We start from the raw sequence: 26,513 nt of genomic DNA, 5'->3' as shown, positions 1-26,513 counted from the left end.
CGGTGTTGAGAGGGCACCGGGGTGTTCCGAGACTGCGGGGGGGGGCGGGGTTTGGGGGACTCCTCTTCCTCCACTTCCCACTACCCGCTTGCAAGCCTGAGGCGTCCCGGGTGCCTTGCCCTCCTCTCCCCGCCTCCGCCTCGGGTTTAAGGTGGGTGAGTGGCTTTGCGTGGGCCGAGGATTTCAGGGTTTGAGGGCTCCCCATTCTAAGTCATGCCTCCTGCCCTCTTCCTTGGCCTGCGTAGGCTGAGGTGTTCCTGTGGTGGGCGAAAGTCAGTACGTTGGCTAGTGGCCTTGGTACTTAACCCTTTGGGTCTGTTTTAAGGTAAATTGCTTGGAGTTTGGCTGGCAAAAATTTCTGTTTACTGGATTTTTTTTGCATTTTCTCTCAAGAAGGAAGTGGAAGAAGAATCTTTGCTTTTTCCCTCTTCCTCCATTTGCATTCTTTGTGAGGTCTGTCTGCCTTGTGCTTTTTGTCCCGGATTAGTCTTATTCAAGGATGGAGATTCCCAGGAGTGGAGTCTATAGCTTTTGGCTTCCATTAAGCAAATTCGCTAACCTTTTAAAGGGAAAGTTAATTTTTGCCTATAGTTATTCCAGAAAAATAACGTACACTGACCAGATGAATTATGCACTTAAGATTGTGACTTGCGTGTAGTAGATGTGTTATAACTGGTATTTGATTTTTAGATGAAACTGGTGGGTTTTTCTGTTTGTTTCCGCCCCCCCCCGTTTGTTTTTTAATTAAGAGATGAAGTAATAGGTTATTTTAGTTAAAATATATTATTTTAATTAAAATCGCATAACTCAGAAAAAACCTCTAGTACTGAGTTTGGGGTGAGATGATCTGCTTAAGGTTTTTCCTTTTCTGGGTTGGAGTAACCCTCTCCCTTTTGAGGGATATTATTGCTCCCTTTACTCATTCGCCAAATTGCTTTTCTATTTAAATGAAGGTACTTCTAATTAACTGGTGTTAGATTTAAAGAAATCACTCAAGTGTCACCTTTGGTAAAGTGAACTCAGTTTAAGATTAAGAAACTAGTTTCAAACTGACCCTTTGGCCTCTGGAACAAATTCAAATGTAACTCTTCCCCAACCCCCTTCTCTTCCAGATTAATTAAAAGAAGAATGAACAGCAATCCTTGAAGATAACTGGGCAGATTTTTCTTTAGGTTTCATTTTTAATCACAGAAATTCAAGTGGATTCGGAGTCTCTTGTTACTGGTGTGAGGGTTTATTCAAGCCTTCATTTTGTTCACACAGACCAACAGATCATTTTTAGAGAAGATATTCCCCCCCCCCCATTTTTTTTTTGTGTCCTTGGTGCCGAATACTAAATTTGGGTGCATAATTTTGACACGTGATTTTTGACACAAGCATAAACTTTCTGGGTGTTGTGCCTAAAACTAAACCAAACTGTTGCATTGAACTTGGACATCATGAATTGAGAGAACTGATAACTTTATTTTAGTACATATACCTGAAGATTAAAAAAAAAGTTTCCTAGGAGGTGTGCCGCTTAAAATTATTCTTTGTTATTAGACATAATTTTTTTTATAGTACTGGCAATACTTATACTGAAGTATTAGCAGAACCAAACAAAGTTGCAAAATCTATTGAGTAGTGTAGGGATATCTCTTTGGAAATTTAAATTTTCTTTGAGGATAAGTTACCATAAGAATTGGTACACATCAATTCTCTCTCTTAAAATAAGCAACTAAATAATAATGCAAATTTCAGACTTACTTGTTTAACACAATAGTTTTTAGCAATGGAAAACCTACAGGCGAAATTTTCCTTGGTTCAGAGCTCAAATAAAAAATTGAATGGGATGGAAGATGATGGCAGCCCTCCAGTGAAAAAGATGATGACAGACATTCATGCAAATGGAAAAATGATGATAAACAAGTTGCCAACAGTAAAGAAGGAACACTTGGATGACTATGAAACACCAATGGAAACCGACGAAGAGCATGTCAAGAGGACCTGTGCCTCTGTGCCTGAACCTTTACATTTAAATCCTAGTTTGAAACATACTTTGGCACAATTCCATTTAAGTAGTCAGAGCTCTTTGGGTGGACCAGCAGCGTTTTCTGCTCGGTATTCCCAAGAAAGCATGTCACCTACAGTATTTCTGCCTCTTCCATCTCCTCAGGTTCTTCCTGGTCCACTGCTCATCCCTTCTGATAGCTCCACAGAACTCACCCAGACTGTGTTGGAAGGGGAGTCTATTTCTTGTTTTCAGGTTGGAGGAGAAAAGAGACTCTGTTTGCCCCAAGTCCTAAATTCTGTTCTCCGAGAATTTTCACTCCAGCAAATAAATACAGTGTGTGATGAATTGTACATTTATTGCTCCAGATGTACATCAGACCAGCTTCATATCTTAAAGGTCCTGGGAATACTTCCATTCAATGCCCCATCCTGTGGGCTGATCACATTAACTGATGCACAAAGACTATGTAACGCTTTATTGCGGCCACGCACCTTTCCTCAAAATGGTAGTATACTACCTGCAAAAAACTCATTGGCCCAGTTGAAGGAAACTGGCAGTGCCTTTGAAGTGGAACATGAATGCTTGGGCAAATGTCAGGGTTTATTTGCACCCCAATTTTATGTTCAGCCAGATGCTCCATGTATTCAGTGTCTAGAGTGCTGTGGAATGTTTGCACCCCAGACGTTTGTGATGCATTCTCACAGATCACCGGACAAAAGGACTTGCCACTGGGGCTTTGAATCAGCCAAATGGCATTGCTATCTTCATGTGAACCAAAAATACTTGGGGACACCTGAAGAAAAGAAACTGAAGATAATTTTAGAAGAAATGAAGGAGAAATTTAGCATGAGGAATGGGAAGAGGACTCAATCCAAGGCAAGTTTTTTTTTTTAAATTAGCAATTTTGAACACTGGTAATGGTGTACTTTGAAATTGTATATTTAGAATATAACTTAAAGTATTACTGCTCATTCAACAACAGCAAAAAATACTGATCTGTATAATATGTTTGTATTACACGTTTTAGGCTGTTAAGTGCTTCCTTTGTGTGTTCTCATTTGATGTTCCAAATAACCTGCTGAGAGAAATGGGATTATTCCCATTTTACAGATAAAGAGAATGAGGCTCAGAGAGATCACGTGACTTTCCCAACGTTATATAAGCAGGGAGTGGAGGATTTGGGGCTTTTTTCTTGAGTCCGCTTTCTTTTTCACACATTTTGCCTTCTGATGACTGACTCAGTTGTTTTCTTGGGACTCTTAATTTACACTTTGGTCTTATCTCCATTTGCAAATGGTGTATAGCTAGCCAAAACAATTCTGGTGATGGGCTCCAAACAGCATTTTTCAGAGGTATATTTAGGATTTCTGACATTGTTTCTGTAATTGAATATTCAGACTTCATCAATATTGGAAACAAATGCAAAAGACATATTGATCTGAAGACTTTGTGATTCTAGTCTGCAAGATTTTTTTAAAGAGGAATAATTTAAAAAGTTATGACAGCTAGAATACAGATTATTCTAGATTAAATAAATATGAATATAAAAACTTACCAGCAAAGAGATTTTAAAGTTATTATTTTCTCACTGCATTATTTGGTAGGCTAAATGAGTATTTTTATTCCAAGAGTTTGAATACCTAGCTAATAAGATTTAGGCTATTACATATTCAGTGTATGGATCTGGTTTTAAAATATTTTCCTACTTGAATAAAATCAGTATAATAGCTAACGCTGTTAAAACGTACCAAGCATTGTTCTTGAACAGTTTTACACACATAATTTTATTTTATTGGTACCACAAAAAAGGTGGCCATATTTCATCATAAAAATCTAATCTTTCCACTGTCAATTAGCTTTTATTCCTTGATATAGTCTATCTTTTCTCCTTCACAGAAGAAATGAATGAAGTGTACTGAATGACTGAAGGTTATTTATAGCAAGACTAGAACTTAGACCAGAACCTAAGGTTTAGTGTCCTGTGCATCAATAGGATATCTTTCCCTTTGGGGAGATTTAGTTTTCCCAATAGGGAAATTTAGTTACAATGTAGTTCTAAGACAATAATTTGCTTCTGAAGCCCAGTGAAGATACTTTCAGACTTGAATTCAGGGTAGTTTGCTCCTTGCTGAATCCAAAGCATCAGTACTTTGAAATTCCTCGCCTGTGGCTACTAGATACGTTTATATTGTTCTGGTGCCATTATTAACTGATTTTAAAGCATAGTTGACCTCAAGCCAGTTCTCACGTTGTTGGACTTGCTTACAACTGGCCTGGTCACAAGCTGAAGATTGTGCTTATTAGAATTGTCTATATTCTCAAAATGTGGAATGCCCCCCCCCTTAATATTTATGGTATTTTGCCCTAACCTAACTAGAACTCTTATATGTCCATAGGTGGCCACATTATTTGCCAGATGTTCTTGGTCTGATCTTGATTGCTCTGACATAAGCATTTTGGGGATAAATTGCTTTGCCTAATGTTCCTGCTCTGTGTTTGTGAGAAAAAAATACCTGAGAACCGTGATAAAGGTTAAAAAAAAAAAGGTGATGAATTTACTTAACTGAAACTGAATGTGCTAGGGTTTGGTTAAAATTGAAACCGTCCTTCATCTGGATGTAGCCCTTTTATTGTATCAGAATTTATTAATTTGAATTCAGTTTTTATTTGGGGAAGATGTGAGATTTTTTTTTGCCATCTTTTTACTATGTTATTTTTTGCAATATTTGCTACAATGTTTTTGGCATATTTTGGTATTTTTTCTAATTTAATGTGAATTTTAAGCAATTTAAGAGAATTTAAGAAAACTTTCAATAAACCTTTCAGAAAGAAGTTTGGGGGGAGTTCATGTATAGTGATGTGTGCTTGCCACTTCACATTTTAGAAATACGTTCCTCAAAACATGTTAAAGTAGTTCTTTTTTGAAGTTCAGATGAGAGACCAGTCCGAGATGGGTTGTATGCTCCTGGCTGTGTAACTGATAAGACATTAGAATCAGGAATTGAATACAGGTCTTCTGACTTGAAGTCTAGAAATTTTCACTACTTTTCCGTAACGTACACCCCATAGCAGAAACTGAATTTTGAGAAACATTAACTTTTCTTGTCAACTTACCTTCGTATGATGGTTCTTAAGCTCTTTATTAACTTTTATATAGACTCAGACTAAGGTCTTTTACTGGGAAGGGCGTAAGGAGAAGGTCCTTTGACTGGGAAACATTTTTCATTATCTTCTGTGAGTCATTGAATTGGTTGCCCAACAAACCAGATAGATCCAGAAGAAGCTCATTTTAAAAAGTCAAAATAGACTTAAAAAAAAATTAAAGAATAACCTACCGTATAGCTCAAGGAACTCTGCTCAATGTTAAGTAGCAGCTAGGATGGGAGGAGAGTTTGTGGGAGAAAGGAAACATGTATATGTATGGCTGAGTCCCTTTGCCACCAACTTGAAACTATTAAAACATTAATCAGTTATGCTCCAATATGAAACATAAAGTTTAAAATGCTTAAAAAAGAATATACTAAATATATTAAGTTCTTATCTAAAGGTCTTTAGGTTTAATATGAACACTAATGTAATTGGGTATGTTTAGCTAAAGAGTAGTTTTTTGGCTTTTAAAAACCCCCCTCAAACTCAGTAGGCAATTGTTTGAAATGTAGCAATTGTTTGAAATGTAGCAACTGTTAAATTATTTCTAACGATGAAAGTTACATTAATAATGGTTACCAAACTATTTGCAAAACTATATTGACTTTGCATAGTTAGAACTTAGATGGGAGAAATAAGTGGGATATGGTCAGTGTTCTAAGTGGAGAACTGACTATTCTTTGCAGACACCAAAGATAACAGTATTTTGAACTCTTTCTTAGGTCACCGCAAAAAATAATACTTGATATTAGATCTGCCTAGCTTGCTTTGCAAAATGGTGTTATGAAAACTAAACTACCTCTTCATATCATTTCAGCTTTTTATGTTTTTATTATAAAAATGATTATAGTATTTTACAGTGTGCAAATATATGCAAGAATATCATTTTTGATGATTTTCCAAGCTTCCAGTGTTATTTGATCTAATTCTGATTTTGTTGAATCTTATGTTTCTATCTGGAAAAAGGTTTGCCAAGCAAACTGATCATTTGTAAATAAAATTTGAAGGGTAATGTTTACTTTGGATTATTTTCAAGCACATTAGAAAAACCTATTTGTAGTCAATTGATAAGATCTTTATAGGTGATTCTTTCCTGTTACAGCATGTGGCCAACAATCTCCAGGTCACTAAGTAAAGATGATTTATGCCCTTATTTTTTTTTAGGAGTTAAAATTTAGGTTTCTAGCATTTAGACTTGACTGTAAAATAGTATAGTGTTTATTCCTACTAGGGAAAAGGCCCTATGAATTATCTGTGATGCGAATAGATTACCTAAAGATATCAACTTAGAAGTTTTCCTCTTTATTCAACATTTCACTTTTTTTTTTAGTTTTACCTTTTACTTACAGTTCATTTCTGTAGAGGTCATTTGGAATAATAATACTACAGAAATTTTCTCCCCTCTTGTAAGCTATTTTTGAGAGCTTCTTTTGTTTAGGAAGTGTGTTTCTTAGTACAAACCTAAATGAGGGAAGGAAATACACTAGAGAGGATAGGTAACTACAAGAATTGTATTGGGACAAAATATGTAACAGTAATAATTGTGATAGATTTGATGGTAATTTGTTACATCAGAGGCATAGTTTGCATTTTATAATTAGCATAAACTTTTATCAAGTGGTGGTAAGGTCAGAATCAAATGAAGTATTTGTGCTCATAGAGGGGACCAGTATGAATATTTTTGCCTGACTTCTAAAATTAACAACTATCTTAATGGGTTTAGAGAGTCCCATTTCCCCAGAATTTAGTCTGGTGGCATGTCAGTTATTCAGGGAAAAGGAAACTTTTTTAAACTGAACAAATTTTTAAGAAACTACCCTGATTTTAGAATAATTGGGATTTTTTTTTTGAAAAATGATGGTTTAACCCTTAATAAACATATAATTTGCAAGTAAACTATTGAATAAGACAACTGATCAAATGAGGAAATGGATGTAAAAGTATTTTCAAAGTTAAGAGTCTAGAAACATAGGATGATACTTCAAACTATGATTGAAATATTTACTAATATGTAATTTTGGATTTTTCCTTTCCTCACTTTTGATTTTTCTAGAATTATCTGAAGATATTTCTAAGTAAGATAACTGAGTATTGGGCTCAAATGTATCTCACATTAATTGTTTGTACACAGTAATTATATTAGTTGGATATTTGTTTACTTACCAAAATGAAGTTTGCAAGAAGAAAGTATAAAACAAGTTTGTTATAAAATATGTTATAGGGACATTTCAGTGGAATCATTAGAATGGCTTTGGGAATAGTGCCCCCTTATGGTTTAGAAATATAGTCTATTCATTTTTATCATTAAAAAATGGTAGAACTTTTAAAAATGTTAACATTTTTAAAAAGGCTTCTGATAAAAAACTTCATCCTTTTGGTCTGAGAAATGTTGAAAAACTTCAAGGAAATCAAGTCTCCTTAAGAAACTTTGAAGAAAAGGGATAGGGCTGAATCGGTGCATAGTCAGCCAATAGTGTTCTCGTAGCTATACATATGTTATAATTTATGCCAGTTGAGAATAAGGAGGAAAGCAAGAATTGGATAATTTTAATGCCTTTAGAATTCTGAAAGCAGAACATATGGAGCCAGGACTCAATTTGATCAAGTAAAGAGGTAAAACTAGTTTGGGAATATGTGTTTTGTCCATGTGTAAAATTTTGCTCTTTTGAGGTTTCCTGTATGTTACATGTACATTAAAGTAATGTAAGGATTTTATTTGACTACAAAAAACCTAAAGAATATATAATTAAACCTTAACCATTTTTAAGGGTGTGGTTTAGTTCCATCACTAAATAAAGTATAGCCCCATGTTGAGGCAGAAAGAGGAATGAACAGGACAGGGGTAAAGTTAGTTTCCCTGCAGGGGCCAAGATGGCCCATTCCAGTATTCTTGCCTGGAGAATCCTGTGGATGCAGGAGCCTGGTGCACTGTAGTCCATGGGGATGCGAGGAGTTGGCCATGACTGAAGTGAATGAGCACACACACACACAGTTAGTTTAAAACTCATTTTGATTCCGAAACTTAGAAATGGGTCACAGAAGTGTGTGTGTAAAGACTAGCTGGAGGGTCCCTAGGGCAGGAATTCATCCTGTAGTTTCTAAATGTAGAAGGTGGTAGATGCTTAACAAAGGTTTGGATAAAACTGAATGAAAAGTCTTACTAGCCATAGAATGCTACCAGTGATTTTCAAGGAGGAAACAGTTTAGTTTTAAAGCAGTACAGCATTTTGATTTTATTTATTTCTGGTATTGAATTTATTTTGCGATTTCAAGTAGCCTTAAAAGTGTGTATTTTGAGTATCTTATGGGGTGGGGACAAAGAATACAAAAATGAAAGAAACTTAACTAAAAATCACTTTGGTACATAAAAATAAGGCTTTTACTCCTTTTTGAAAAGGTTTTTTGGTGTGATTATGGAAGCACTGTAAGCCCATTATAGTACATCCTAAAAAAAGTGCAAAGAAGAAAACAGAATTTTCTCATCATTTCACCATGGAGTGATAACCACCATTGGAATTTATTTATTCCTTTATATCTGTAATGCTTTGTATTACAGATCTGTGCAAAATCATCTGTAGAGTGCACTTGTTAATTTAGGACTATTTGTTGAAATAATACATTTGGACAAACTGTAAAACTTGCACTTAGAACAGTAGTCATCAACTTGCAGTTTTTCATCTATATACCCTTTCCCATCTGGGGTTCTCTGAGGAGAATTAAGCCCTTTAGAAAGATTGTATATAGTACTGTTCTAAGTACTTTGGAGAGAAGTTAATTTAATGCATACAGTGGAAACTTTGCAGAATTTAGGCTTAATTCTCTTGAGAACCTCAGTTGAGAAGGATGAGGGGATGTAAAGGAAGTCAATTTAGTAGGTCATCAGCACTTTAAAAATACATGAAATAGAGTAAAATTTTAAACGTGCAATCCATTGCACATAGTAAAATAATTTACATTTTGATGTTAATTTACATTATTTGAAGGTCAAAATAATCTTAGTTTTTTAAAAGCATATATCCTGAAATGGGATAGAAAAGCAAAGCCTTACATTTACATAGATTAACTTTTGACAGATAGTTTAGTGAAAGGATGTATGTGACACGTAAATTTTCAAATAATTGCAATATTAAGTGAACTAGACACTATAGAATTCCACTGTAAAGAAGTTAATTTTTTTTTAAGTCTCAGAAATTAACACGATTTTTATCAGTTTGTTCGGATAGAAAAGGAAGTGATGTCATGCTACTGATTTTTACATGTCTTTGTTTCCATGAAGGATTTAAATGATAATTGCACGTAAGAATGTGAGCCTTTGCTTTTCCTGTGAGAGTTTTTAAGCACTTTAAACCTAAAATTGGCTTTATGAGGTAGATGATACAATTTTGTAGTATTGAGTAGCAGGAGACATTGCTGATTGCTGCTTGTTGTGGTTGTTGCTTAGTTGCTAAGTCGTGTCTGATTCTTTGGGATTCTGTGGACTCGCCAGGCTCCTCTGTTCATGGGATTTCCCAGGTGTGGGTTGCAATTTCCTTCTTCTGGGGATCTTCCCCATCCAGGGATCAAACCCACGTCTCCTGCATTGGCAGGTGAATTTTTTACCACTGAGCCACTGGGGAAGCCCAGATTTCCTGCAGATCATCTTTGATAAGTTAGTGGAAGTTCTTAGATCATATTGTTACAGGTTGATTAATAATTATAGTTAATCATTACAGTGATTATTTTTACAGTGAAATGAGGCATAAAACTAAGGCTTAAAATCTCTTTAAGTACCTATTGCTACCTTGTAACACTATTCCTAGTTCAGTTGTTGAAACACTCATTCACAACATGTTGAAAGTATTGAGGAAACCTGATCCTATTCTGAGAGATTCAGTTTCTTTCAGTAAGAGTATGTTGGCAGCTGTTTGATAGGGTGGTAGGGTGTCTAGTGTCCTGAAATCATTTATGGACCACTTGAACGACAGAATGATCTCTGTTGGTTTCCAAGGCAAACCGTTCAGTATCACAGTAATCCAAGTCTATGCCCCAACCAGTAACGCTGAAGAAGCTGAAGTTGAACAGTTCTATGAAGACCTACAAGACCTTTTAGAACTAACACCCAAACGGATGTCCTTTTCATTATAGGGGACTGGAATGCAAAGGTAGGAAGTCAAGAAACAGCTGGAGTAACAGGCAAATTTGGCCTTGGAATATGGAATGAAGCAGGGCAAAGACTAATGGAGTTTTGCCAAGAAAATGCACTGGTCATAGCAAACACCCTCTTCCAACAACACAAGAGAAGACTCTACACATGGACATCACCAGATGGTCAACACCGAGATCAGATTGATTATATTTGCAGCCAAAGATGGAGAAGCTCTATACAGTCAACGAAAACAAGACCAGGAGCTGACTATGGCTTAGATCATGGATTGCCAAATTCAGACTTAGATTGAAGAAAGTAGGGAAAACCACTAGACCATTCAGGTATGACCTAAATCAAATCCCTTATGATTATACAGTGGAAGTGAAAAATAGATTTAAGGGCCTAGATCTGATAGATAGAGTGCCTGATGAATTATGGACAGAGGTTCGTGAGACAGGGATCAAGACCATCCCCATGGAAAAGAAATGCAAAAAAGCAAAATGGCTGTCTGAGAAGGCCTTACAAATAGCTGTGAAAAGAAGAGAAGTGAAAAGCAAAGGAGAAAAGGAAAGATATAAGCATCTGAATGCAGAGTTCCAAAGAATAGCAAGAAGAGATAAGAAAGCCTTCCTCAGCGATCAATGCAAAGAAATAGAGGCAAACAACAGAATGGGAAAGACTAGAAATCTCTTCAAGAAAATTAGAGATACCAAGGGAATAGTTCATGCAAAGTTGGGCTCAATAAAGGACAGAAATGGTATGGACCGAACAGAAGCAGAAGATATTAAGAGGTGGCAAGAATACACGGAAGAACTATACAAAGAAGATCTTCACGACCCAGATAATCACGATGGTGTGATCACTCACCTAGAGCCAGACATCCTGGAATGTGAAGTCAAGTGGGCCTTAGAAAGCATCACTACGAACAAAGCTAGTGGAGGTGATGGAATTCCAGTTGAGCTATTTCAGATCCTGCAAGATGATGCTGTGAAAGTGCTGCACTCAATATGCCAGCAAATTTGGAAACTCAGCAGTGGCCACAGGACTGGAAAAGGTCAGTTTTCATTCCCATCCCAAAGAAAGGCAATACCAAAGAATGCTCAAACTCCCGAACAATTGCACTCATCCCACACGCTAGTAAAGTAATGCTCAAAATTCTCCAAGCCAGGCTTCAGCAATACGGGAACCGTGAACTCCCAGATGTTCAAGCTGATTTTAGAAAAGACAGAGGAACCAGAGATCAAATTGCCAACATCCGCTGGATCATGGAAAAAGCAAGAGAGTTCCAGAAAAACATCTGTTTCTGCTTTATTGACTACGCCAAAGCCTTTGACTGTGTGGATCACAATAAACTGTGGAAAATTCTGAAAGAGATGGGAATACCAGACTACCTGACCTGCCTCTTGAGAAACCTGTATGCATGTCAGAAAGCAACAGTTAGAACTGGACATGGACCAACAGACTGGTTCCAAATAGGAAAAGGAGTACGTCAAGGCTGTATATTGTCACCCTGCTTATTTAACTTATATGCAGAGTACATCATGAGAAACACTGGGCTGGAAGAAGCACATGCTGGAATCAAGATTGCCAGGAGAAATATCAATAACCTCAGATATGCAGATGACACCACCCTTATGGCAGAAAGTGAAGAGGAACTCAAAAGCCTCTTGATGAAAGTGAAAGAGGAGAGTGAAAAAATTGGCTTAAAGCTCAACATTCAGAAAATGAAGATCATGGCATCTGGTCCCATCACTTCATGGGGAATAGATGGGGAAACAGTGGAAATAGTGGCAAACTTTATTTTTTTGGGCTCCAAAATCACTGCAGTTGGTGACTGCAGCCATGAAATAAAAAGACGCTTACTCCTTGGAAGAAAAGTTATGACCAACCTAGATAGCATGTTGAAAAGCAGAGACATTACTTTGCCAACAAAGGTCCGTCTAGTCAAAGCCGTGGTTTTTCCAGTGGTCATGTATGGTTGTGAGAGTTGGACTGTGAAGAAAGCTGAGCGCCGAAGAATTGATGCTTTTGAACTGTGGTGTTGGAGAATACTCTTGAGAGTCCCTTGGACTGCAAGGAGATCCAACCAGTCCATTCTGAAGGAGATCAGCCCTGGGATTTCTTTGGAAGGAATGATGCTGAAGCTGAAACTCCAATACTTTGGCCACCTCATGTGAAGAGTTGACTCATTGGAAAAGACTCTGATGCTGGGAGGGATTGGGGGCAGGAGGAGAAGGGGACGACAGAGGATGAGATGGCTGGATGGCATCACAGACTCGATGGACGTGAGTCTGAGTGAACTCCGGGAGTTGGTGATGGACAGGGAGGCCTGGCGTGCTGCGATTCATGGGGTCGCAAAGAGTTGGACACGACTGAGCGACTGAACTGAACTGAATGTCTTAGTATTATACATAAAAAAGGAACATGATAGGGATCTTTGCTTTATACCTAAGGAATTATTGCTTAACAGTGTGTTCAGTCATGTATTTACTAAGGTTACTAACAATTTATGTTTGGCTGTACAACATAATGTGTATTTAATATGCATTATATTTTACTTAATGTAAGCACACCATTATAGAGGATAGACTATGAAATTTACCAGTCTACCAGTCCTTCATACATATACTGGCTTATAAATACCAAAATGTAAAAATTAATTTTTGTGTTTCTAAATTCTATATTAAAAAATTCTTTTCCCACATATTACAAAAATTTAATCCAGATTTTTTGAGGGGAACTTTTAAAATCCCATCAATACTGAGATATTGTTTTGATTACTTTAGTTCATCAATGTTTGTCATTAGGGTTAATTAAAGATCACAATATTAATCTGCAACTATAATTAGAAACTAACAGTGCCACCTAAAATCAAAGTTTACTACTGAAGATAAGTCTGGGAGTTTTAAACGGTTTTTGTCTTATTTGTCTATATTTTTTTTAGTGCAAATTGGCATGTATATGTACTAACGGTGCTGAGTGGATGCAGTTGCTTTTGTTACTAAAAAGTGATGACAGAAATACTTATTGGTCTTTTTGTAAATGAAACCAGGTTCTCTATATTATTTGTCATTGTGAGACTAATAAGCATTGTACCGAAATACAGTAGTTCTTTATCAGGATACCTAATTATTAAAAGGTCATGTATACATAACACAGTAAGTTGAAATTTAGAGAAACTTTGTGTAAAACACTTTCTAATATTTACTTATTTAGAATTAATTCTTCTACTATACATTTTGGACTTGTTTAAATTTTGCTTTCTTAGATGTATTTGTTGTTTTATGACTTAGAGAAAGAACTTTCGGAATGAAATCATGCCTGAAATTTTTCTTATGTGTTTCAGATGAGGATGCCATCTGTTCATTTTGTGGTAGATAATGATGGGGAAGTTGAATGATAAAAGTATTTTAAAATGTTAAGACTCTAACTTGAGCTACTAAGTGATCTATTTCTTTTCTTTGCCAAATAATGTAATATAGTCTGTTTTAGTGTTCAATTACTTGAAGGGAATAAATTATCCTCATATTGAAAGGTAAAAGAAAAGGCAATACCTGTGTGCATCTTGGTGTCTCATTTTTATTCCTGATCAGTAGTAGCATTACTGCTGTGCCATTTAATTATACTGTTATTTTTTTGAAGACCTAATTTGTATGTTGCCACAAATGCAGAATAGATGAGAAAATCTGGCATGACTGTGAATGTTCTGTTGTGTTCTTTTCTTAATTGTTTTTAACATGCAGTTAGGATAATTTGTTGTCAATGTGTTTATGGCTTACCACAGAATAATAGGTAAAATTAACTCCCAACATTTTATCATGGTTAGTGTTGTACATTTCCCCATCAATTATACTATTTAATTTGTAAATCTGATCTCTAAAAATGCGCCCAGAGACAGTTGAGATTCTTCAGCACTTCATGGAATAAAGGGGTATTAGTAAATGTGAAAGAGACTAGTAGCAGAGTAAGCTTAAAAGGGGCCACCCTGGGAATTTAATGAGCTACACTGTCATTCAGAATTCATTCAACGAATATTTATCGAGTCCCTACTGCATTGCCAGGCGTGGTGCTAGGTACTGAAAATACGAAAGTAATTAAGACAGTCCTTGACCTCAAGCTGCTACTTAAGCAGAGGCCAGATAACCACTCCATCAGGAGTTTTGTAGAGGAAATTCAGACATTTGCTAGAGGACTGCACTAGATGGTCTTAAAGGTAGGTTTTTTTTAAGAACCCCCTCCTCTGGGTCTCTTCGTGGGTAGGTGCAAGAATAGGAAACAAAGATCAGAAACAAGAGAGGGACGGGTGTTTAAATAGAAACAAATGTGCTAACAGTTATTTAAGGTGGCATTTGAAGTTTAGAGATGTCATAAAAGCAAAACTATACTGAGTTTGGATTATGAATAAAAAAGTAAAACTTATACAAACTTATCAAGCTACAGAATTTTGAAATGAACATGATCAAAATTGAGTCAGATTTGAAGTCAAGATCTTTGGCTGAAGAAGTTTAGAATTTTGTTATTCTGAAGATTTAAAATCCCAGCTATCCATAATAGGAAAAACTTTTAAATATAAATATCAATTTTAATAGTTTTAATTTAAAAAATCTGGAAACAGTTGATTTCTTGGGCAGTAGAACATCCAGGATGTCTCAGATATAAAACTGATGTAAAGTGGAGCTTTCTTTATTTTCTAAATAATGAATTTAACAAATGACCTCTAAAAAGGAATTTCTCATTTAATTTGAGCTGATCTTATATTTCATTGATTTGTTAGAATGAGCTTTTTGTTCATTAACACCTCTTTTATTACAGTGTTAGGGTGAAAAATGTTCTGCCTAAATGAGTTTTCTGGATAATGAAACTTCTCTTCTCAGCACTGTGTCTTTTTAAAAAACTTTAACCTTTTTTAAAATCTAAAATATCAAATACTTTTCAATCTGAGTGTATGTATGAATATGTGTGTATATGGTATACTACTTATAAATATTGATTATAACTATGTCATATTGACTCAAGACTTCTTAAACATTAGATACTCTTTTGGAATAAAGATAGGGAACAGTTGAGATATATTGTTTTTCCTTGCCTATGTATGAGAAAGCCCTCAGATTGCCTTGCTTTTTGAATCAGTTTTTGTGTTTGTGTCTTGTAATTCTTCTCTCTCTTTAGGCTATCAGCTGGCACCTGGTATCTATCATTCAGTATTTCTGTTGCCAGTAGTCAGTTCCCCTTCTGATAGAACTAAGCTATAGGCTGAGAAACTATGTAAATAAATGATTGTTGTATTTTATAAATAAGCAGTTGATTTTGCCCCAGATCCTGAACTTCTTTAGAACACTTGACCAGGATTGTGAAGTTTTAAAACAAATTCTACTCTGTATATAGAGTCTAGAGGCCCTCACTGAATACTCACCTCTTAAATCCTTTCAAAATATTATTCTTTTCCCTATAGTCTTATGGCCTTGTTAGTCTTTTAAATTCTTTGCCCAGTAATTCTTAACAAAATGTTGATCTCCCAATATGTGTATGTAGGGGGAGGGGAGACATGTAAAACAAACCAAATGAGGAAGTTAGTAACCACAGGTTATTTATTTTTTCTCAGTTTCTGAGCCTCAGTTTTCTGATCTGTAAAGTGGAGATAATTGTATCTACTTAATAAGCTATTTGTTAGAATTAAGCAGGATATAAAGTTCTTATCATGAACTTTGAGGTAGCCAGTTACCCTCTCCTTTTCCTTTATTTACAAGGCTAAAAAAGAGCTTTTCATATTTATGATAAAATGTGGTTTACTGATAAGTGTTAGCAGACACAGTGGTTTCAAAATTTGGCAAAGTATTGCTGTAGGATGTTATCTAATTTAGTATGCTGAGAAATACTATAGGGATGGAGGGGGTAGGTTATAGCTGATATAGTAGCAAGAAGAGTCAAAACTTAATCAATGCTGTACATTTGTAGAGTACTATTATTTAAAATGGATTTTTAACACAGATTCCATAAGTATGGTATTTGATGAAATCATTTCTGGTAGTCCATGTTAATATACATGCTGAAGCTGTTCTTGTGATGAGGTAGTTAATGTCTCTTTGAGTTTTAAGTGACTAGACCTGGTATTTTAAAGAAAGACTGCCCTATTCGAAGATGATTCTTGAATTACATAATTCTTTCCTAGTCAGTGTTCTCCAGAGGCAGCCTACAGCTCTGTCGAATACGCATCTAAGATTAACCATCTTAACCATCATATCTTCCTTCAATAAACTTTTCCACTTCTACATTTTTCTACAGATAGATACATCACCAGGAATGGAATTGCAGTCATGGTATCCAGTTATAAAACAGGAAGGTGACCATGTCTCTCAGACACATTCATTTTTACATCCCAGGTGAGTGGGTATTAGCTTGTTCATTCCTTCATTCAATATCTATACAGCAGGTGCTTTTCTAGGCTCTGGGAATTCATTATATCATTTTAGGTTTTTTTTTTTTTTTTTGCTAATCCAGGGAATGAATTCGAATAGGTTGAATATTTGAATTAACTTTTTTTGTATCTTTCTATGTTTTTTTCCTGGAAATATGTTATTTCCTTTTTGCCCTAAAGTGGAAAATATGAAAGTTTAAAAATTTTCCTTACTTCCCTTCAAGAGGTAAACCAACTCTCCAAGAGTGCAGTGTGCAACTTTGATTTTTTAAAGTGAACCTTTTTTGGAACTTAGAGGTTTTCATAGTAGTCGCACCCCTCAAAATCAATGTTCATATTTTCAATAAAAATGCACCTTAGATTATAAACTTTTTATTTAAAAAACCTAGACTTTTATTTGCTGCTGTAGATAAAAGCAGCATTTATCTCCTCAAGCACAGTTATGGAGACTCTCAATCTTACTTACATTTATATAGTTCCTTCTATTCCTTTTACATTTGAAATAAACTTTGGAGCAGTATTAAACCTGGCAGTTTTCTTAGCAGGATATTGAGTTTTCACCCTCAGAATTCATGTAATTGGTCAAGAGGGATAATATAGATGTCCTGTACAAAGAAAATGTAATATAAGAGGATATTATTTAGAACTTAGAGGATGAAGTGTTAGGTCACTTAAATGGTTGCATCTTTTGGCTAAAGGTTAAGCAGATTATAGTTAATCATATGGTACTTAAATATCTAGCTCAAATTTGTTCCATGTCTCTCAGATAATCTCTTGCACAATTTTATGTGAGCTTTGAGCAAAATTGGTATTGGTGGTTATCCCTTTGATCTTAGTTTTGCTTGATTTTATTATTGCTGTTTTATCAAATTAAGTAGGAAATATCAAAGTATTTTCAGAAGGTTGCTTGGTGGAGTCTGATCCAAGGAGGATAGCCCAGTAGCTGGGCATTGTTCAGAACACTGATTGTTTTCTTGAAAAGGGAGAAGGGCCTTGGAAGCTGTTCATTGGGGCTTCAGTGAATCAGGCCATAGCCATGCAGTGTGGCCTGAATCAGCCTCACTATAGCAAAGAGCAAGGACTCCTAGCTTTGGAGGGGTGGCTCACAGGGAAATGGTCCTCCAGAATATCATGTAGTCTGTTTTCTTTTGGCATAAACATTACCTACTGAGGGTTGTTGAACTGCTCTGTAAAGTACTTCATGGTTTTAGTTCTCATGAGGTTTTGAGGGAAGGAAAACTGATTTTCTTTTCAGTGAGTATCTTTTTAAAAACTGTTTAGAAACTACTTTTGGAAAATAACAGGAATATCCTCATAATTTTGCTCTTTGTGCCTCAACTACTTACTGACATTTTTAAGAACTCTTTTCTAAGACCCTTATTTTCTGAATTGTTGCGTTATCTGTTTTGGTTTTAAAAAAATTGTTTAACTATAGAAATTGATGTTAATATATTTTTACCTAAATGTAATATGTATCTTATTTTGCCATTTTTTGTTTTCAGCTACTACTTATACATGTGTGATAAAGTGGTTGCACCAAATGTGTCACTTACTTCAGCTGTACCTCAGCCTAAAGAGGTCACAAAGGCAGAGGCAAGCAAATCTATACCAAGACAGTCAGAGAAGCCTCACAGTAGTGGGAAACATCAAAAAATAGTGTCTTATCCAGATGTCTCACTGGAGGAACAAGAGAAAATGGATCTAAAAGCAAGTAAAGAATTATATAGCCACCTAGGTAAGGATTCAGAAATTACCTTTTTAAAATCATGTCGCTAATCAACATATTTATTCAGCATTTTCAAAAAGAGGGTTTCTTTTAATAAGAGAATTTTCCAGATAAATGAAGCTTATATCTTAAAAAAATACAAAACACCTTTCAAAACTCTGAAGTCTGGGAAGATCCCACATGCTGGGGAATAGCTAAGCCCATGGCCACAGCTGTTGAGAGTGTGCTCTAGATCCCAGGAGCTGCAGCTGCTGAAGCCCGCACGCGCTATAGCCAGTGCTCTGCGAGAAGGGAAACGACAGCAGTGAGAAGCCTGCGTGCCGCAATGAAAAGTAGCCTCAACTAGAGAAAAGCCCGTCTAGCAACAAAGAGCCAGCACAATAGATAGCCAAAAATAGATTAATAGAATTATCTTTAAAAAGTATATGATAATCTGTAAAAATATTGAATAATTATGTTGTACACCTGGAACTAACAGGATACTGTTAATCAACTATGCTTCAATTAGAAAGAAGTGTACTAAGTGTAGTTAGGTATAGGACTCAGAGACATTAAGTTGTGGAATAAGCAAGGATTGAAAATGAATAGCTGTAGGAGCCAGGCAGATGGCATAAATGCAGAATGCTAGCTGGACATGTAAAAAAAAAGCTGCATAGTTACAGTGCCTTTTAAAATATGGTGGACCAAACAAGATATGTCTGCTCACATGCTGCCTGTGTTACCCTCTCTGTAGCTGCAGAGTTTTGCCTACAGCTTAGGCAAATGTAACAGTTCAGCTTTCTCAGAGCAGTGGAAGAGTCCTTTGGTTATGTAATTGTTTTCATAGATAGTTGCGATTCTTTGGGGGGAGTTTGTACTTTAATTTTGAGATTTTCCTTGGATTTAAATATGGCAAAGAATAATTAGTAACATACCTTTATACCATGTTTGTATTAAAAAACAATTTAAAAAAATTGTTGAGGTGTAATTCATATACCATAAAATTTATCCTTTTAGACTGTACAATTGAGTGGTTTTTAGTAAATTCACGAAGTTTTGTGTAATGATCACAGTTAATTTCAGAACATTTCATGATCCTTAAAAGAAATCCTGTAATCCGGAAGTTACTCTTCATTCTCCCCTTTTACCAGCCTCTAATCTGTTTTTTGTTTTTATGGATTTGCCTGTTCTAGGCATTTCATATAAAATGATTGTACAGCATGTGGCCTTCTGTTGCCTGGCTTCTTCCACTAAGGATGTTTTCTCAGTAGATGTTGTAGCATGTATTAGCACTTCTTCCCTGTTTATGGCTTAGTAACTTTCTGTTGTGTGGATGGATAAGACCCTGTTTTGTTTGTCCATTCGTCAGCTGATGGACATTTGAATGTGTCCACATTTGGCTGTTACGACTAATGCTGTTATGAACACTTAAGCACAAGTTTTAATGTGAACATATGTTTTTATTTCTCTTGGCTATATATTTAGGAGTGGAATTGCTGGGTCATATGGTAACTCTATGTTTAATATCTTGAGGGACTGCCAAACTGTTTTTCAAAGCAACCATACCATTTTCATTTCTAGCAACGGTCTCTGAGGTTTCCAGTTTCTGCACATCTTTGCCAACAGTTGTCATTGTTCGTCTTTTGAGGAGAGCCATCCTCGTGGTTGTAAAGTGGTATCTCACAGTTTTGATTTGCAGTTCTCCAAGTTGACTTATGGTACTGAATATCTTTTCATGTTTTTTTTGGACACTGCAAATCTCCCTCTCCTTTTTAATATTTGTTTTACTTGTTTGGCTGTGCCAGGTTTTAGTTGCGGCACATAGGTAGGATCTTTAGTTGCATGCGCACTCTCAGTTGCAGCATGTGGACTCTAGTCCTCTGACCAGCGATTGAACCAGGTCCCCTGCATTAGGAGTGCAGAGTCTTAGCCACTGGACCACCAGGGAAGTCTGCATTGCAAATCTTTGGAGAAGTACCTGTTGAGATCCTTCGCCTATTTTTAAATTGGGTTGTCTCTTTATTATTGAGTTGTAAGAGTTACGTGTACATTCTGGGTACTAGAGCCTTACCAGATAGAGGATTTGCCATTGTGTCAGTTGTCTTCACTTTCTTGGTAGTGTCCTTTGAAACACAGAAGTTTTAAATTCAGATGAAGTCCAGTTTGTTGCTACTTTGGTTGCTTACTTTAGGTGTCATGTCTAAGAAACGATTGCCTAATCCAGTTAAGAATTTTAGCTCTTAAGTTTAAGTCTGTGATCCATTTTTAATTAATTTTTATATAAGATGTAAAGTTCAATCTCAATCGTATATTTTTAATTAATTTTTATAAAAGATGTGAAGTTCAACCTCAATCGTATATAGATACAGTTGTCCCAACACGGTTGAAAAAGCTACTGTTACTCTTTGAATTGTTTTGGCACCCTTGTTAAAAACCAGTTGCCTGTAAAAGTATATGTTTATTTCTGGACTCAGTCTTTATGTCCGTACAGCACACGGTTTTGATTTCTGTAGCTTCATAATAAGCTTTGCCATTGGAGATTGTGAATCCTCCAACTTTGTTTTTCTTTTTCAAGATTACTTTGCCTATCTTGGTTTCCTTTTATTTCCATGAGTTTTAGGATCAGTTTGCTAAATTCTGCCACACAGCCAGGTGAGATTTTGATAGGATCTGCATTGAAAAAGTAGATCAGTTTGAGACTACCATTTATAACAAAAATAACATGACTGGGTGGCTTATTCCATAGACACTTACCCTTTCACTGTTCTAGAGGCTGGGAAGTCTTAAGATCAAGGCCCTAGTGGATTTGGTCTAGCAAGGGTTTGCCTCCTGGTTCATAGATGGCCGTCTTTTCATTATGTACCGAAATTGTGGGAGAGCTCTCTGGAGTCTCTTTTATAAGCGCATAAATCCCATTAAGGGGTCTCTACCCTTATGAGCTAATTATCTCCTACAGGTTTCATTTCCTAATACCATCACATTGGGGGTTAGGATTTCAGCATAGGAATTTTGGAGATCATGATATCATCTTAATGATATTAAGTCTTCCAATCCATGAACATAGGATTCCTTTCCATTTATTTAGGTCTTTTATTTCTTTCAATGATATTTTATAGTTTCTGTTGTATAAGTTTTATACTACTTTTGCTAAGTTTATTCCTAAGTATCTTTATTATTTTTTTATTTTGTTTATAAATGAAATTGTTTTCTTAATTTCATTTATGGATCATTCTAGTGACTTTTGACAGAGTGGCATTTATACTTTGTTACTTCTTTTTTGCCTTTGAAGATCCATCAGTCTCGAATAATTCTACCAGCAAAAAGAAACCTGAGTCTACCACTTGCAGCTTAGCCAGAGACACAAGCAAATCAGGAACTGACTGTGATGTTGCAGCTTCATCTCCATTTCTTGTCAAAGATGTCACTTGTGAGGATGATAAGGGAAAAATCATGGAAGAAGTAGTGAGAACTTATGTAAAACAACAGGAAAAACTGAACTCAGTTTTACAGAAGAAGCAACAACTTCAGATGGTAAAACTGTTATTTAAATGATAGTCCATTGTGAAAAAAATACTTTTGCATATTCTTCAAAATAAGATGCTGTAAATGTTTTAATATTGTTCAGTTTTATACTTATAAGAAATATTAATATACTTTTAAATTTTTAGAGAAAATAGTTTTTAAGATAGCTACTTATGTATAGAATTGATATGACACCTCAGTTTTGTAATAGATACTTTCTGTCCTGTTTTTTTCTGAATTGAAAGGTTTAATGTGATAGAAATAAAGTAAAAATTATATTGTGACTGTTTAAATTACAGGAAGTTGAAATGTTGAATAGTTCAAAAGCTATGAAGGAACTTACTGAAGAACAGCAGAATTTACAGAAGGAGCTTGAATCTTTGCAGAATGAACATGCTCAAAGAATGGAAGAATTTCATGTTGAACAGAAAGACTTAGAGAAAAAACTAGAGCAGGTAATGAAGCAAAAATGTACCTGTGACTCAAATTTAGAAAAAGATAAAGAGGCTGAATATGCAGCACAGGTAAGAATTACAGTTTGTATAGTGTTGCCTTTTCAATGTGGAAATTGAAGCTGTTACTTTAATTTCATTAAAGAAATTACTTTTTGTTAACTTGTTTCATTTAGGCTAGACTTCAAAATAGATAATTCTGTTAAACACAATTTTATGCTATATCATTCAAGATGATTGTTTGGATCTTAGTTGTTGCATTACTTTAAATTTTTATTGGATTTCTATAGTTTAGTTGTCCTAATTGCTAATCTCTAGCTATCTGAGTATCAATGTTATTTTAATGTAATACATGGGCTTTCAAATCAATGGCTTAACAAACATAAACTGTTGCCTACTATGTTCACAAGCCTTGGGGCAAAAGTGGATGGTAGCTCACAACTTGGGAAAGATGAACAAATAACTCCTAATCTGATCATGCTGTGGTAACAGGTATACCAAAGTATAAGGCATAATGAAAGTGTTCTAAGTGTTCAGTTCCCTTGACCCTTTGTTTTGCCCTCATTTTAAGGTCATTTCAAAGTCAGATTAATAGTATTGGATATTCAAGAGATTATAATATGCATGAAATAGTTCATTTTTGCAAAAATGATTTGCAAGTAGGTCTTTGCCATGATGTGAGAAGTAATGGAAAACCAAAACTGAATGGAAAACTGACACAGTCTTCTAAATCACACAGCTGGCAGAACTGAGACAGAGACTGGACCATGCTGAGGCTGATAGGCAAGAACTCCAAGACGAACTCAGACAGGAACGGGAGGCAAGGCAGAAGTTAGAGAAGATGATAAAAGAGCTAAAGCTGCAAATTTTGAAATCATCAAAGACTGCTAAAGAATAGAAACCTTCAAAGAAATCCATCTGTGTGTTCCCAACAGGGTTTATTTTTATTTGTTTGTTTACTTTGGTAAATGGATTCTGAACAATTTATCTGCATGAAATAACGGCATTCTATCCATTTGTAGATCAGAGAAAGTGAAGAGATTATATATTAGTATATAAATTTTTACATTTTCCAAATGAATGAAAATGTATGTTTCTTTGTACTTTTCCTTTCAACGAGCTTCAAACCAATACTTTGCAGTTTCAACTATTAGATATGATGCCTATATTTCTAATGCAGTTTAACGATTGCATACTTTTTAAAAGCTGCATTGTGTGATGGAAAATAGTTTTGATCAATTTTGTTATCCATATTTTAGACTCAATTTTAGATACAATGGTGGCTTCATATTTCATATATAGAGCTACTCAAGGAGTTGTCCATTTTTTTCATTAACAATCTCCTTTCTAAGTTGAAAGTATACTCATTATTCATCTTGTGGCATGAATTTCCACCAGTTCCTTTCTATTTAATGTCTCCTAAGAGACATTTTGTCAGTAGAGGAATTTCATTGATGAAGTTATAGCACACCCCAAGGGAAAAGATAACATGCTTTCTTATACACTGCTGTTAAACTCAAGAACCAGTTATAATTAGATTTTCTGTTTAAATGTGGTTATATTTAGAGAAAGTTTTTTATGCAGCAACTTTAGAAGAGGGAATAAAATGTCATAATTTTTGAACTTTTGTTTATGTTGTTAATAGTGTTGTGAAAATGTTAATGTACTTGAGAAAAACTGATACTATTGATGTACATCGGTTTCTATACAATCCATAATCCTCCTGTACAGTTTTTATATGTAGTTGTGGGTCTTACTGAAATTTATATAATGGATTTGTTTTCTTTTAAATTGTAAGATATTAAACACTTTGAAGGTTATTTTGGACTTTTGTATGTTTAAATGTTAAGTCTTACCAAATGTGCATGAATGGACCATTTTCAATTATTATTTAATATCAAAATCAGGAATTTACAGTCAACTAGTAGTGTATGATAGGCTAATATAGGGAAGTTTACTTATCTGCTAGATAGTTTTTAGAAGACAGAAATTCCATAGTTTGGGGAGGGACAACTTCTTCTGCACTTTTTTTTTTTGCACAGAAAAGTCTATCATTAATGGCAAATTTCATGTTAGTTAATTCTTGGCTTAAAAGATACTAGGTAAAATTCTTAGTATGCATTTTTTAAAAGAAAGTTTCCTGAAGCTACCATTAATTGACATTATTATCCCATGAATTTAATTTTTATATTCTTGTGTATGGTACTGTATGAAATTACTTGAGAGCTAAATTTATTTTATAAATCAGCTAAAGTTAAGGTTATTTACTCTTCCCATCATAGACAATAGATGCTTGGTATAGAACTTCAAAAGTAAGTAGGTTATCATTTAACCAGTTATTTTCATATTTTGCTTAATGGTACTGATATAGCCTAAAAGAATTTTTGTACTTCCCAAAGTATAGTTTCTTTACTAAAGTATCATCTAAATGTGTATTTTCTATTTTCCATTTAAGTTTTACTGTGTTAACTCTGCAATTTAATTGGTCAATCCTTGGAATCTCCTTAAGGAAGAACACATGTTAAAATGACATACAGGAATAAATATTAAAAATGACATATGCTTCTAATACTTTTTATTTGCCTTTATCATCTGGAGAAAGAAAAACACAAAGATATTTTATGACACAGTTTCGTTTTAGTTGTGGGTTAGTTGCGTCACAGCTAAACTTTTGGGGAGGTAAAACTCAAGTCTGTATAATTTATTTTTCTATTTCACTCAAAATCTACTTATGTTATTTAGTTAAAATGATAAGCTATTGAAGTTTCAACTCAAAAACATCTAAAATAATTTGTTTAATCATTAAAATATGTTTTAAAAAATTCTGAGCATTGCTTTAATCACCTTTAAATTATCATAAGCTCTTAATTTATTAGCTTTGAATAAAGAACTATTTTTTCTAGTCCTTCACATAAGGGAAACTTGCCACATGAAATTGTATAGTCTTCATTTTTCAGAAGATACATTAACGTGCCATCAGTTTCTAACTTCTTTGAAAATAGTGTTTTGTTTTTTTTTAAGCCAATTGTAAATAGTATGCCTATTCTAGATAAAAGTAATTTTAAGTTAAACTGTACAACATAGCTTGAAAGTATAGAGACTTTGTAATACTTTACAAGTGGCCTCTGCTAAAAATATCTTATCCATATAATTATTATTCTTTGCATGCTCATTTTGTGTGTTGGTTGTTAGCTTAAAGTTTGTTTTAATGTTAACTTTTGTGTGCCAACTCATCAGGCAAACATATTTTCCCTCAGACTTCATAATATTTTTCTTTTTAGGAAAAATATAAAAATATTTACTTTCAAAAGCTGTGTTAAAGGAATGACATATCAGAAATGCTAGAGCATCTTTAAAAGGAAGAAAAGATAGAATATTAGTTGACTGGGTGATGAGTTGATGTTAAATTTGAATGATGATAGTTTCTGTATTCTAAACTTGATGAGAAAAGGGTACCAAATCTATTGTAAAACCTGCTGTTATTGAGGAAGCTCTGAACAACCCTGGTTTCACAAATAACACTTTGAAAGAATTTGACCAATAATATAAGTTTGGCTTGTGCTTTAGTTTTGTAAGGCATACTCTTTTGCTTGAATTTCTGTGTCCAGGAGAGTTTGGATGTTTTATGGTTCTTGAACTAATTTTATAATATATTTAATATATTACCAGTTGAGATATAAAATATAAAACTTGTACATATTGAATTAAAAACCAGTTGCTAAAGTAGGTGTAATAGACTGAGTACAGTGATACTTGCAGGTTACCCATATGTTCTAGAAGTCATGACAGAACGACCAATTCATTTACACATCTTTGGTTTCTGTTTGAAGGAAAGTGAAATGATAAAGAAATTTGAGCAATATAATACATGCTCAAAGTTATTTCCCTATGAGGAGTAGTAAAGCTGGTGCTGAAGATTTTTGACCAGTTTCTAAAATTTTCTCCTCAATGACTTATGTTTTGCTTGCTTAGGGAAGAATCCTTAATTTTATTTGCTCTTATGCATTTAATCCACACGACAGCATATTACAGATTAATAGAATGAAAAGTTGTGCTCATACTGTACATTTATTTCTGTGCTTAAAACTACTTGTTAGTTTTTATTGAAGCTGCCAGCAATAAGGGACACATTACTGCTGTATCATACATTGTGA

The 26,513-nt window shown here is 34.8% G+C and overlaps 1 protein-coding gene across 1 annotated transcript; it reads left to right on the top strand.

Annotated features, from left to right (window-relative positions):
• Positions 1–1,802: 1,802 nt before the first annotated feature.
• On the top strand, positions 1,803–25,189 carry SKIL (SKI like proto-oncogene). Its single transcript, XM_068971023.1, has 6 exons — positions 1,803–2,873; positions 16,552–16,645; positions 18,183–18,415; positions 21,675–21,916; positions 22,207–22,431; positions 23,099–25,189. The coding sequence occupies exons 1-6, from the start codon at positions 1,832–1,834 to the stop codon at positions 23,255–23,257; spliced, it is 1,995 nt and encodes a 664-aa protein (XP_068827124.1). The 5' UTR covers positions 1,803–1,831; the 3' UTR covers positions 23,258–25,189.
• Positions 25,190–26,513: the final 1,324 nt, after the last annotated feature.

This window comes from Capricornis sumatraensis, chromosome 1 (genome assembly GCF_032405125.1).
Source record: "Capricornis sumatraensis isolate serow.1 chromosome 1, serow.2, whole genome shotgun sequence".
Classification (NCBI taxonomy): domain Eukaryota; kingdom Metazoa; phylum Chordata; class Mammalia; order Artiodactyla; family Bovidae; genus Capricornis; species Capricornis sumatraensis.
The sequence above is the reverse complement of the archived record's forward strand: the minus strand, read 5'-3'. Positions and strand labels throughout refer to the sequence as shown.

Excerpts from the sequence above, each read along its gene's own strand:
- SKIL (XM_068971023.1), top strand. The coding sequence starts at position 1,832 with ATGGAAGATGATGGCAGCCCTCCAGTGAAAAAGATGATGACAGACATT. Across the intron at positions 16,646-18,182 it reads CATTCATTTTTACATCCCAG|CTACTACTTATACATGTGTG; the intron begins GTGAGTGGGTAT and ends TTTTGTTTTCAG. Across the intron at positions 18,416-21,674 it reads AGAATTATATAGCCACCTAG|ATCCATCAGTCTCGAATAAT; the intron begins GTAAGGATTCAG and ends TTGCCTTTGAAG.